The sequence below is a fragment of the Papilio polytes genome, unplaced genomic scaffold (genome assembly GCF_000836215.1).
Source record: "Papilio polytes unplaced genomic scaffold, Ppol_1.0 DF821067.1, whole genome shotgun sequence".
In the NCBI taxonomy this organism is placed as follows: Eukaryota; Metazoa; Arthropoda; class Insecta; order Lepidoptera; family Papilionidae; genus Papilio; species Papilio polytes.
Genome location: NW_013528137.1, coordinates 2,462,142 through 2,474,793, shown reverse-complemented (window position 1 = coordinate 2,474,793; position 12,652 = coordinate 2,462,142). Strand labels below are relative to the sequence as shown.

General features: G+C 32.1%; 5 protein-coding genes across 5 annotated transcripts in view; 2 read left to right on the top strand and 3 right to left on the bottom strand.

The window, feature by feature from the left end:
• Positions 1 to 2,216: 2,216 nt before the first annotated feature.
• On the bottom strand, positions 2,217 to 3,825 carry LOC106109685 (YTH domain-containing protein 1-like). Its single transcript, XM_013291271.1, has one exon. The coding sequence runs from the start codon at positions 3,609 to 3,611 to the stop codon at positions 2,286 to 2,288; it is 1,326 nt and encodes a 441-aa protein (XP_013146725.1). The 5' UTR covers positions 3,612 to 3,825; the 3' UTR covers positions 2,217 to 2,285.
• Positions 3,826 to 4,574: 749 nt separating this feature from the next.
• LOC106109797 (ganglioside-induced differentiation-associated protein 1) lies at positions 4,575 to 6,357 on the top strand. The gene is made up of 5 exons (XM_013291411.1): positions 4,575 to 4,851; positions 4,916 to 5,108; positions 5,180 to 5,359; positions 5,430 to 5,630; positions 5,715 to 6,357. The coding sequence occupies exons 1-5, from the start codon at positions 4,726 to 4,728 to the stop codon at positions 6,011 to 6,013; spliced, it is 999 nt and encodes a 332-aa protein (XP_013146865.1). The 5' UTR covers positions 4,575 to 4,725; the 3' UTR covers positions 6,014 to 6,357.
• Positions 6,358 to 6,600: 243 nt separating this feature from the next.
• LOC106109796 (FIT family protein CG10671) lies at positions 6,601 to 8,029 on the bottom strand. The gene has a single exon (XM_013291410.1). The coding sequence runs from the start codon at positions 7,900 to 7,902 to the stop codon at positions 6,808 to 6,810; it is 1,095 nt and encodes a 364-aa protein (XP_013146864.1). The 5' UTR covers positions 7,903 to 8,029; the 3' UTR covers positions 6,601 to 6,807.
• Positions 8,030 to 8,428: 399 nt separating this feature from the next.
• On the top strand, positions 8,429 to 12,527 carry LOC106109798 (chromobox protein homolog 1-like). The gene is made up of 6 exons (XM_013291412.1): positions 8,429 to 8,874; positions 9,548 to 9,691; positions 10,077 to 10,226; positions 10,584 to 10,730; positions 10,890 to 11,014; positions 11,129 to 12,527. The coding sequence occupies exons 1-6, from the start codon at positions 8,596 to 8,598 to the stop codon at positions 11,151 to 11,153; spliced, it is 870 nt and encodes a 289-aa protein (XP_013146866.1). The 5' UTR covers positions 8,429 to 8,595; the 3' UTR covers positions 11,154 to 12,527.
• The window catches only part of LOC106109675 (vacuolar protein sorting-associated protein 8 homolog), a 6,945-nt gene continuing 5,459 nt past the window's right edge, over positions 11,167 to 12,652 (bottom strand). The window contains exon 4 of the mRNA XM_013291261.1: positions 11,167 to 11,195. Within this exon, the coding sequence (XP_013146715.1) occupies positions 11,167 to 11,195 (29 nt within the window). The remainder of the gene's footprint in view (positions 11,196 to 12,652) is intronic.

Sequence of the window (12,652 nt, the reverse complement as noted above, 5' to 3'; positions counted from 1 at the left end):
CTAAAATCAATCCACATGGATTGATTTTAGCTTTTCGCAGCATTTGTTTGTATTTTTGGATTGTCTAGGTGGCGGTAGCTGCCCCTTGGCGACGCCTTTAGTTCGTAGATGACCTCTGGTGCCTTCCATTTAGATACTAACAAAATATTAATAAGATATAATTAGATAAGAAAACTCTGCCTCAATGGTTTAAATAACTATTGTATTGAACAGATATAACTTAGGCGCCTTCCAATAGTGTACTCGTCTCTTCAAGGCGCGACGTTTCCTCTAGCGTTGAAAAATCCATGGGCGTCAGATCAAACACCATTACGCGACCCGCTGCTCGTTTTGCTATATAAAAAATAGCGTTTAATGATACTTGCTATTTTTTTTTCGTAAAATAACATTTAAAAGTGGATTCTCATTGATGTTTTAAGGCGTAGACTTACATAAGATTTTCGCTTTAGACGTAGAATACGCCATCTAACACCGATCTAAATAAATTCAATTAACTTAAAAACCTACTACTAACCCCCCACCCCTTCGTCTTCGGTGGGAGCTATTAGAGGTTTTCAGTCCGTTTTTCACCAAAAATATTCTTTTGATGAAAAAAACATAACTTTTGTAGCGAAATGCAGCACCATCTTTTGGCTTCGTTTTAAAACACTCGTATTCTTAGCAATGAAAAAACATTAGGGCGAGTGAGATTTGAACTCATTATTTTTCTTGATTTATTTAATTTCTCACCTTCACTATAAATTGCGGACTCGTCGGGGCTCCATCTTCGCCTTTTTATTAGTTTTTTATAATGACTCACGAAAGCTTTTTAAGTTTAGTTTTGTGCCGATGCAATATATGGCACTTTAGGGAAGAATTGAATGAAGCCTCATTCATCAAAATTAGTTCAGGTGTTTACGTTCTAGGCACTTACAATGGAACATTCGGATATCAATCAGAATAGTCGAATAGAGGGAATCGAATCCACTATCGCTTGATCGAATGTGCGTAATCTTAACTATTAACTTGTTCATGGTTAAATCTCGGTCGTGTGACCTAACGCTGGGAATTTGCGCGATCGACCATCTTAAATTTACACGAGTGTTCACAACTAACTAGCGGCGAAAATCGCTATATTCTCGCGGCGTTATGTAGGTTTAACCGTTTTGAACCGGTTAGAAATGAACAAGCACTTACGCTACTAGCATCATAGATTCTATGTTTAAAAAACTCTTACATCGGAATAACTTCGGACCTTTTTTGATTTTATCGCGCTAATATACACTGCGGAAATATAAACTCCATATACAAAGATACAGAATCAAACCATTGATATAGGTCTGTGGCGGTCATTTTATCATAGCAGCTATCATAGTAAATGCCTATACTAACAAATCTCTCAACCTATCAAGGTCACCAAACTATAATTTCTACTGAGAATTACCCCACTTATGAGATAGTGGCATGAGATATTCGTACGAATGTCTTAAGATTTATTTTCATGATTCATGGGCTTATGATAAGCAGACCATTTTATAACAATAACTAGTGTAACCAAGTCATATTATGTATGTGACAAATAATTATACTACTTTGATTTCATATAAAGTACATAAGATATATGATTTACCTATTATATGAAAGGTAATATTGTTCGTCTTAAAGACAAACCTACATACATAAATGGTAATACATTTTTTTTGTAAACTTTACATTAATATAGACGTTAGTTAAAAATACATATTGTTTTATATAAATTTATCAAAAATATTATAAAGTGTATATTTGGTAAAATAGCTTTATATGTATTGTATATTTTCACTTAATATCACAGATATTTGCACAACCAAAAAGTTGTAAGTCTTGATGGCAGTATTTACCCTTAATATTTGTGTAATGACAAAATCATAAAGGTAAAGTTAGTTACATTTTCACATTGAAACATCCGATATATATTTATACCACTAAAGTTATTACAACTTGTATGTTACAAATATAGTATCAATGTTTCAATGTAAAATAAACTTTGTTTTATTCTTGCTGAGACACACACTTCTATTCCTCATCAGAATTCAATGGAGGAAATTTGTCCTCATACATTTCCTGACTCCACTCACTGTTTAGACTAGTCCAATATGAAAAGAACCCTAAACTTCTCAATAAGAACCGTCCAATGTATAAAAATGAAAGTTCCAACCATTTAAAAGTTCACCACAACACTAAAATTTACAATAAAGTTCAAAGTTCAAACACAATCTTTATTAGTATCATATGAAATAATTAATACATCGGTGGAATTCCCGTCTTTATCGTCGATCCCTGTAAGATCTTTGGGATTCGCGATCCCGGCTGCGAGCACGTGAACGATCAGAAGTGCGCCACAAAAACTCATCCACGGAACGTTCATAAGATCTTTTATCATACACAAGCACTGAACGAGGATAATCACCCAAGTCATAATAACGTGGTGGCGGCGGTGGCGGGGGCAGTCCTTCGTAACTTGCTAAAGCTCCGCTGAATCCTGGAGGCGGTACATAGGGCAATGGTGGAAGCTGGTGATGCATTGATCTCATGTATTCAGCAACATAAGCTTCTGCTGCAGCCGAACTGCTGCTACTGTAAGCATCACGTCCCCTAGAGAACCACGCTGGCAAACGATCACGCATATATGGTGATGGAGATCTCCTCTTATATGAATTAGAAGACAGGCGATTTCTAGGTGGAACAAAATTTTTTCTCCTGCTTCGAGATGATGTATTTATACGATTACGAAAATTATTTCTCGGGAGCAAAGGTGTTCTGTAAGTTCTGTAACTGCCACCACTTTTTAGATAAGCCTTTTTAGAAGCTTCTTTAGATTTCCGCAGTATTGGTGTCATCTCGATTCCATCATCTTCAGGAAACAGTCTACATAATTCTTCAGCAACTTTTGGCTCAATCTCCTGTCCATCTCGTCCAATTTTAACAGGCTTACCTTCATTCCATGGGTTGTATAAGTGAAGAGTGCTACTAAATGATAACTCTTTCCTACATATCCAATCTACTTTAAAGACACCATCCAGTACCTTTGCTGAAAGCCCAGGTGGTAATACCCATGAAATTGGAGGCCCATCGCGGCGGGATTCACTTCCTAATCTAGCAAATCCAGCAAATTTTCCACTCTCTTTAACTGAAAATATCAGTAGTACATTTCTCGACTCTCTGTAAGCCTGATTCAGATTTGCTTCGTTTTGGGGTAATGTAGACCAAACTCCTTTCGCTTTAGACAATGTTATATTTTCAGCATTGTTAGATTTGATTAGAAAAAATCTTGTATCTCGAAACAAATAATTCAGTTTTGTCACGTAATCGTAAATTTTTACCTTGTTAGTTGTTGTAACACATCGTCGTTTAGTTTGTACTGGGGAATGACTATCAGACTTAGCTCTTTTACGATTATTTCGTCTGTCTTTAGAATTAGTGCTCACAGAGCTAATACTTGGCGAGCTTGTATCACTAGAAGAGGAACTAGATACTTCACTACGAGTATCATAATCTTTCACTTCTTCTAACTGTTTTAGTTCTTCTCCAATTTCTGCTTCTACTTCACCTACGCCCAGATTGACGGCGTCGGTATTGCTGGAAACCTCCATTTTTTACTGTGTTAGATACACAATAACACAGTTTGACCATAAATCATATAATTTACCCATTTACCAATGGATTATGTTATTTATTATTCGTCTAAATTGATCTGTGAAAACGACAAATATACTTTTTCTTATAACAAAAATGCAATTACAAAATTACAAATTAAAATGTAAAGTTTTAGAGATTATGAGCAAAAAGCATATAGAGCAATTGACCACAGACTTACAGCACAGCACAGACACTTCTTTTTACAACCAGAGACCCACCTCAGACTATATAATATCAGCAATTTTATTTAAAAAAAAAAACTAATGAAATCGCAGATTTCTACAAACGATTAGTAAATTGCTTTTTGATTTTGACGATCCTGTCAATTAATTTTATCTATTTTACATTACAAATTTACTTTTGAAGTATAATCCAAATGATAATAATCAAGTTTGCTTTCGTTAAAAGTTATGCGTAAGACACAATCTCCCACTGTTAATAAAAGAATTACAATAAATGTACTATTACTACGAATCTTCATCACCGCTTTAAGTGCAACTGTCGACGCCAAAAAGGGTAAAATCGAATAGGCACAAAATACTTCGGCTTATGACCTGTTCAGTTATTAAATTGGCATAAATAGACATCTTATTTAAATACGACGTTAATTTTATGGTTTATTTAATTCACTACAAATTGACATAAAAGCCTGTTTTAATTAGCTATTCATCACACACACACCTTTGTTGTTTGCATACTCTTAATGCACTTCGCGGTTGTACATTTTTGCTTTATTGATTCATCGCTCACCACCAAAATATATATTGTTTATAGTAAAAGTTGATTTTTAAAAACCCAACGCTTTTAATTAAACAATCGAACATCAATGCTTTTACCCTATGGTTAAAAGATTTCGGCAGCGGAAGCCCACGGTAATGTCATCATAACAGTCAGCTGATTTTTTTCCTATTATGTTGGTAGTTTTTATTTTGAATTAAAAACTTTACCAATTATGTTTGGAAAAGTTTTTTCTCGTTAGTTTCTTAGTTTTTTTAGTAATAGTGTTATTCACATTTTGTTTATTATTAATTCAATTGTATCCTTTCATATTTTACTAAATTTTCTACAATGCATTATGTTCAAAAGTATTTGGAAAAATATCAATTAATTAAAACGACCAATAATAAAATGAGTAATGGAAGTAACACAAATATATATCTTTACTGTAATTATTATAGTTTTTATTCTCAAAAGGTATGTATATTATATTTTTATATTTTTTGTTTTTAAAAGTCAATTCAAATGTGTTTTATTTTAGGTTTTAATGACTTTATATGAAAAAAACGTTGACTTTGAACCGTTAATCGTGGACATTACGAAAGGCGAACAATATTCACCTTGGTTTTTAGAACTCAATCCTCGAGGCGAAGTACCAGTCCTTAAAGTTCGTAATGAAGTTATTCCGGACTCTACAAGAATTATTGATTACCTGGAATACCATTTAGATCAAGGTGACCACACATTTACAACTTTCTTTGAAATATGCATCAACATAATTAAAGCATTTAATTTATTTTTGTAGAACTTACTCCGATTATAAATGTGTCACGTGATAGTAAAGTTATTAAAAACATTAATCGTTTCCGAGACTTGTTGGAGGCATTGCCAGCTGGTGTTATAACTGTGGGTTCATTTTTCCATCCTCACTTATGTGGAACACCAAAATTGCCATTTGTATTCCCAGTTAGAGAAGTACTTAAAAGTAAGTATGACAATTAAAACTTGTTTACTGTGTATATCCACAAACATGTCACATTTTACTTTATCATTAGGTGGTGATTTGGTTAGTTCCAAAAACCTAAGAAAGCTGGCCGAAGAAAATCCTAAAGCTAAAGGAATTTTACTATATAAAGCTGAGATTCAAGATAGAAAACACGAGATATTAACAAATGAAGAAGAATATCTAAAAGTTTTAAATATAGTTGATGCTGTGCTGACTCAAGTAGAAGACCAATTAAAAGAACAAAGTGAAGGTATCTGTTACTCTGTATTTTTTTATAACCCAATTCAAAATTGTACTGTCTATTTTTTTTCATAAAAATGTTCATTAATTACAGATAGTTGGTTATGTTGTGACAAGTTTAGCATAGCCGATGTTAATTTGGCAATTATCCTGCAGCGCTTGTGGGAACTTGGGTTAGAGGAAAGATTTTGGGCAGATGGAAAACGGCCTCATATTGAGAACTACTTTAACAGAGTAAAACTTCGAGAGTCATTTGTTAAAACCATTCCAAATCTGGCTGTTCACATTAAGTTGATTTTCACATCCCAGCCTCCAGCGTATGTCGGAGCGGCTGGTGCTGTATCTGTTGGAGTTGTCCTGGCCCTCGCTTATATGTTAAAGAAACTTATTTAGAATTTTGTATTTGATTTATCACTTGACTGAGTGGTAAAACATAACCTATAAAATCTCACATATTTCATGAATATGGAGGTCTAGGTTGTGACTTAAAGATTTATGATAATGGTGCTTTCTTATATTACAGTAAACTTTTAATCTTTTGTTTAGATAGGAGATATGAAACACCTTATCATGTTTTCTTTGTTGTTTCAGTTTCAGTATTATCACAATGATTAAATCGAATATAACAGTATTACATAGGATATAGTCTGAATATATATATCTACATTCAGTATTAGGATTTTCAATCTATGAAATTAAAATGCAATGTTAATGAGTTTTTCCTTTTTAATGCAAATGTATTTAGAATATTATTTCCTTTATTGCAATTAAAGAGAAATAAATTAAATCCTATTCAACATTGTTTCATTTCAATTGTATGCATGTATGAATTGTCACAAAGCTTTATCTTAATTTCTTATTCATGATTTGTCAATAGATCTTGTGGTTTATGGGGAAAGATGTAAACTCAGATAAATTGATAGAAATTTATTATTTAAAGCACCTTCCCTTATCAATAACAATTTAAAATAAAATCAACAAATTATAAAATAGTTAAGAAGTAATATTAATAATTTAGCGTCCAAAAAACAAAACATTCAGTAAAAACCCATAGTACAGCCAAAGCCCGTGTAAAAAAACAACTATTACATTTTGTACAATATAGTTGATAAAACTTATATTCAAATTATTCAACCAAAAGTTAAATAAATAACCTTAACAATTATGTTACCTTAAATATGGAAAATTCATCTAACTTCTTCAGTAGGAGCTTCCATGGTGTCTTGTTTGGTGTTTATAGGCATTCCCATGAAATGTTTGCCATTAGTTGAATTATTCTTTTTTCTGTTGGGTGTTAATGCCACAGGTTTCCCATTGTTATATTTAAATATGCCTTGACCCGGCAAGTTTGGTAAGACATTTGGTATAGTGTACCAGACTCTATATGTAACAAACCATGTCAATATTGCTATAACACCACTTATAAATTTTTCTATCATAATATGGTAATATAAAATTGTAGAAACCAACATAACATCCCATAACAACTGCAGTATTGCTATACAAATCAGTAATGCTCTCACATATGGAGTTACTATTTCATAGGATTCTTTTAGAATATTCAATTCTTCTGTACTGATGTTTTTAAGAGGGTTAACACTGATTGATTTATCATTGAGGCTTCTGGTATAATTTTCATCTCTTATGTTGTCCTTAATTTTTTCCCAGCCATTTATTGCTTTGGCCTCTTCTATCATAACTAAACTTGAGTATATAAGAATAAAACAATGCCCAGATATGTCAAATCCATTCCAGAAATGACCATTTTTTAGGCAAGCTGATTTTGTATCAAATGATCTTGCATTGCAGCGACCATATTTTGTTTCTATAACATTAAATATTGTTGTCCATGCATACCAACAAAATGTTGCAATGGCCAGTCTTGACAAATGTGCAGTAAAGATAAGTCTTCTTTTCCCACAGCAGGTAGTAAACGATGTCAATAAAACATATGGTACAGTTAAAAATAAGGTCCAAAACCAACCAATCTTTACAAAATATTGATTGAAGACATTATCAGTTCTAGAAAAGTATGTTTTGGGAAAGGTCAGTACATCAGCTACCAAAGATAACAAAAAGAGAGCACCTAAATAAATAGCTATTTTTAAATTAGTGTCATAGAATAGCACTTTCTTGCAAATGTGCACGATCATCAAGCTCAGTACTTCTAAAATAGATGAAGCTTCGCGAATGGGCTTAGTTCCTTTATAATCTTGTGGCGACTCATTTTGAAACTTAAAATTCATTCGAGAGTTTTTTACATTAGCCGCTCTACTAGTCATGGTTTGTAAATTCACATTTATCTTTTCTACTATATATTCGACATAGACACAACTAAAAATATACGAAGTCTCAATTAACTCGAGGTAAATTTTGACACTTTTTATTACGTGTGACAATGACAATTGATTTGACAATGACCATTGACAATAAACGAAATAGAGTCATTGAATGAAAAGGACTCAAAACATCTCTTTAACCGGGACAAGGTATAAGACATGGGATTTTGTGTTTAGCTATGTTTAAATATTTAATTTTCGCCACTTTAGCGTCGACGGTAATAGTGGTAAGGCTATGAGCTAATAATAGATGTCAGAACGATGCGTTTGTATTTTTCAAACAGACATATTCATTTATAAATATCAATGAAAAGAAAATAGAGAGAATCGTTATTGCATAGGAGGTGTTATCCGTTGAGTCTTTCGAGATCCGTATACTTTGTAACGAACTTCCTTCCATCCATCCAAATAGAATTTATAATATTAGTATGCAGTGAACAATGATGTGAATGTAAAATTTCATATGTATTTTGTAAGTGGTAACATTTAGAAGACGCTCGTACGATCCCATAGAATCGTAGTCTATTTTACCTTTTCCCTCCATTCCATTTTTCGTGTCAGCGATATTTGTATTTAGCTTGTTTACGTCGCGCATTTGGTTATCTAAAACTCGCTAAGTATAAAGGACAATTCACGATGAGAAAAGTTTCAAAAAATCGTACCGATGATGATATAATATCGTCAACAAATGGTTCTGGATCTGTGCATAATGAAGAAAATCAAGATTTAGAGCAATCGGTTGAAAATAATGAGAAAGAATCTGTTTCGCGCAATGATGATAAAAGTGCCAATGACGCTTCCAATGAAGAGAAAAAGCCTGATAGTTCTAAAAAAGGGAAATCAAAAAAAACCAAGTCCAAAAAAAAGAAAGCTATTAAAACAAAAAAAGCGGAAGAGGATGAAGAAGAGTATGAGGTTTGCAATTTTATTGACTATCATCTAATTATTGTTTTTTTTTGCAGAATGGAATATCAAAAAACTAAATTTGATCCCAGCATTTGATGGCTTTTTTAAACCTAAGTAGGATTTCACTCTATGTGGTTCATCTAGTATAAATAGTTCTTGATACTAGTGTTGCCAATGAAAATTTCTACCTGGCCATGTATGTTGTGTAAAGAAGCCTTGTTTGTACAGAAAAATATCAATAGTGGGCCATAGCACTACATAACATTAAAAAAAAAAGAAATGCGCATTGGCAAAGTGTCTCTTATTTTAACGTTTTAACACCATTGAAATATGTTAAAATATTTCCTCTTTTTTTCATAAAAACTATAATGTAATTTAAGCAGTCTACGACCACAATACTAAGCTATACAAGCTATACAGCTGTTGTATCTGCTGTAGCTTAGTGTTGTGGTTGTAGACCATAGATTTTGAAATTTATGGGCAATGCCATAGAACGTGGCAATTGCCGCAACATGTATTTCTGCTTGGTACCTCTAGAGAGGTTTAAGAAAACATAATACCATGATATAATCCTCTTTTTTTTTTCAGAAAATTAAGAAATTATGAGTTTAGTTGGACTTGTGGCCTTAAATTACAAAATATTGTATGAGTCATGAAATATATATACCTATGATAATTGCAGGTAGAAGAGGTGATTGACTCTAAAAGGATTAGAGGGAAGTTGCACTATCTTATCAGGTGGAAGGGATATTCTGCTGATAATGATACATGGGAGCCAGAAAACACTCTTTCTTGCCCTGAGTTAATTAACAAGTTCAATGAAGAAGTATGTATCAAAAATAAAATACATTTGTACATATGACAAAGTTTGATATACAGCAGCTTTATGATTTATAAGATACCATAAAATGGTAATGGTACAATCTAAATGAATATTTTTTTTTGATCATGAAGAAACATATCATTTTAATATTATAAATGTGAAATGTACAATAAATGTTAAATGTCTTATTAATTCAGTAGGTAGCATAGTCTTCATAATTTCTTTTTTAATGCTATTTTTGTTTAAGGGAAACTTAAAAACTATATTGGTACCTGGCCCACTATCAGTTAAGACAAGTTAATTATCTCATTCTTGGACAGACAAAATTAACAACAATATTACAATACTTGTGCTGTGTGCTTGATTGTCTTTTCTTAATACCTTATAGAAAGAAAATTCAAAGGATGAAGAAGCTAAAACTCTCCGTGGAAGAAAAGGTCTTAAGCGTAAATCAAACAACAAGCAAAAAACATCACCAAAGAAAACAAAAAAAAAACAATGGGACAGTGAAGAAGCTGATGAAGAGGCAGAATATGAGGTATGTTTTGTTTTAGAAAAGTTGGAAAGGATCAAATTGCTACTTGAATTCGTCAAAACTGCAAAATGAAATTTATAATAGGCACCTGCATTGCATATACATGGCATATTTTTTATTGATATGAAACAAGATATCTTCGCTACCTATGTGTCCTCTATGAATTCATCCCCTTCCCATCCCTTTGTTATAAAAAAGGTTGGAAAGGGGCGAGAGAATAAAATTAGGCCTCTGGCATGCACAGTCATCAGGTATAATGCAGGACTTATTCCATTTAATGAATGTCTTTGTGGTAGTTTTCCAGAGGAGATTGTTATAATATAACAAACATGTTATAATTTATATGATTTCATTTTTTAGGTTGAACGTATTTTGGAAGTTCACCATAAAAAATCTGGTGAAAGGGATTTCCTTATACACTGGAAGGGATGGGCCAGTAAATTTGATTCGTGGGAACCTGAAAGCAACCTAAATTGTCCTGAATTAATCAAGAAATTTATGACAAAAGTATGTATATTACTTGTGTTTGTAATATTTTATGTTTTTACATGACATTACATGACTTTTAAATACTGCTTAATACTTTATTCTAGGTCATATATTAAAATTTTGATATATGGTATGCAAAAGCGAAATATTATGATTAAAATATATGTTATTCATTAGGTGGATAAGGCTCGTTCATCAGAATCTCGTAGCTTGAGAGTGGCGCCGGAGACAACCAACCGGTTCACTCTACAAGCTCCAAGCTCCGGTCGCCGTTTGAGCAAAAGAAAGAATCAACGCCAGCGGTAAATGTACACATTTATATGTACTACTAACACCATGTGGATTGTTCTTCAGCTAGCATTATTAGGACAAAAAAATATCATTTGCATATAAATGTTCATCTACTTTTGTTTCAGGGTTCGTTATGATAATGCTGAGTAAACTTTTACTGATTCTACACAAAGTTGTAGCAGATTTTTTTATCTATAAATATATTTAGTTTATATTTTTAGTACTTGTGTGCTATATATTGTAAGATTTCTAAAGAATATAACAATGTTTGTAAGAGTAACTTTATGACATGGTTTACTTTAGGATAAAATTACTAAAATAATATGCAATTATTGTTAATCCTTCATTGTATAATCAATATGAGAGTAGAACTTGATGTGCGGTTGAGCAATTGTACCAACTGTATTTACCTTGTTATTTTACCATCTGTGTTTAAAGTGGTTTTTTTGTTATTTTGTTGTTCGTCAAATTTGAGTCATACTGTGAAGAAGCAATATGTTGTATCGTTTTCTGTGTTCTGCGCACCGACTCGCGCGATGTTCCGATATGTTAAAATAGTCTTATCACATTCAGAAATTGCGAAAGTAAATTTTAAATAAATAAAATATAACATAACTAAAATTCAACCTTGTTTGCGCATGCTTTTAATTTATGTTCGTGGTATGTTTTGTATATAATTTTATGCGTGGTTCATACATAACCAGTACAGTTAGACAGTTGCGACCAGCCATAGATTGTTTGGACTCACTCGTGCCAGTTAGCGTTCACACTGTGCCAGCTGATTGCCGGTCCAGTTATTGAGCGTTACTGGCCAACTGTGTGACCAAATGCAAACCGTGCAATAACGCTAGTTACATTGTTCGTAATAAATATATAGTATGAATGTTGTAAAAATACATTTGTATGTAGCTAAACCATTATTGAATGTTTATACATTTATAGTTTCTTTTCACTGCAAAAATAAATTTTTGTTTGATAAAAAACTAATGTTATATTTTAAAATAATTAAGTAATCGATGTAAAAGACAATTTTTTAATAGAAGCTTCATACAAATTGAATTTATAAAACTATTTTGTTAACAAATATTTCTTTGTCCTTAATATGATGAAAGTAATGAGAAGAAAATTATTTACAAGTAGATTATCATCATTAGGTATTGTAAAGGGAATGGAGATGTAGTTTTATAAGAGCACTAAACTTAGTAGTTTGTATTGCTTCACTGTAAGTACAGATAGATTAAGGGTTATATGTAAATTTTCATATTCATGAAGTTTAAGAAAAGATTAAAATTAAAATCCCTACTCTACGTTAAATTTCTGTTAGATGTAAAAGTAAAGTTTTGATTAAACTATATACATTATGGGTGTACATTTTTTATCCTGGTTTTCCTTTGGCTACAATACTAGTTTGTTGGAAATACTTCTGATCAATAAAATGTTGATACTACTAGCACATATCTCACTGACCAACCTATTATCGATATAATCTGTCGCTCATCACTATTTAAAAGAATATGAGAAAAGCATACGATTTTATAATTTGTGTTAGGGCAAGAAAACAACATAATTGGATCGGATATATTCTTATTGTGGATAGCTTTGTTTAAAGTTAAATGTAATAATATAAATAGTTTAATAGTCAATACATG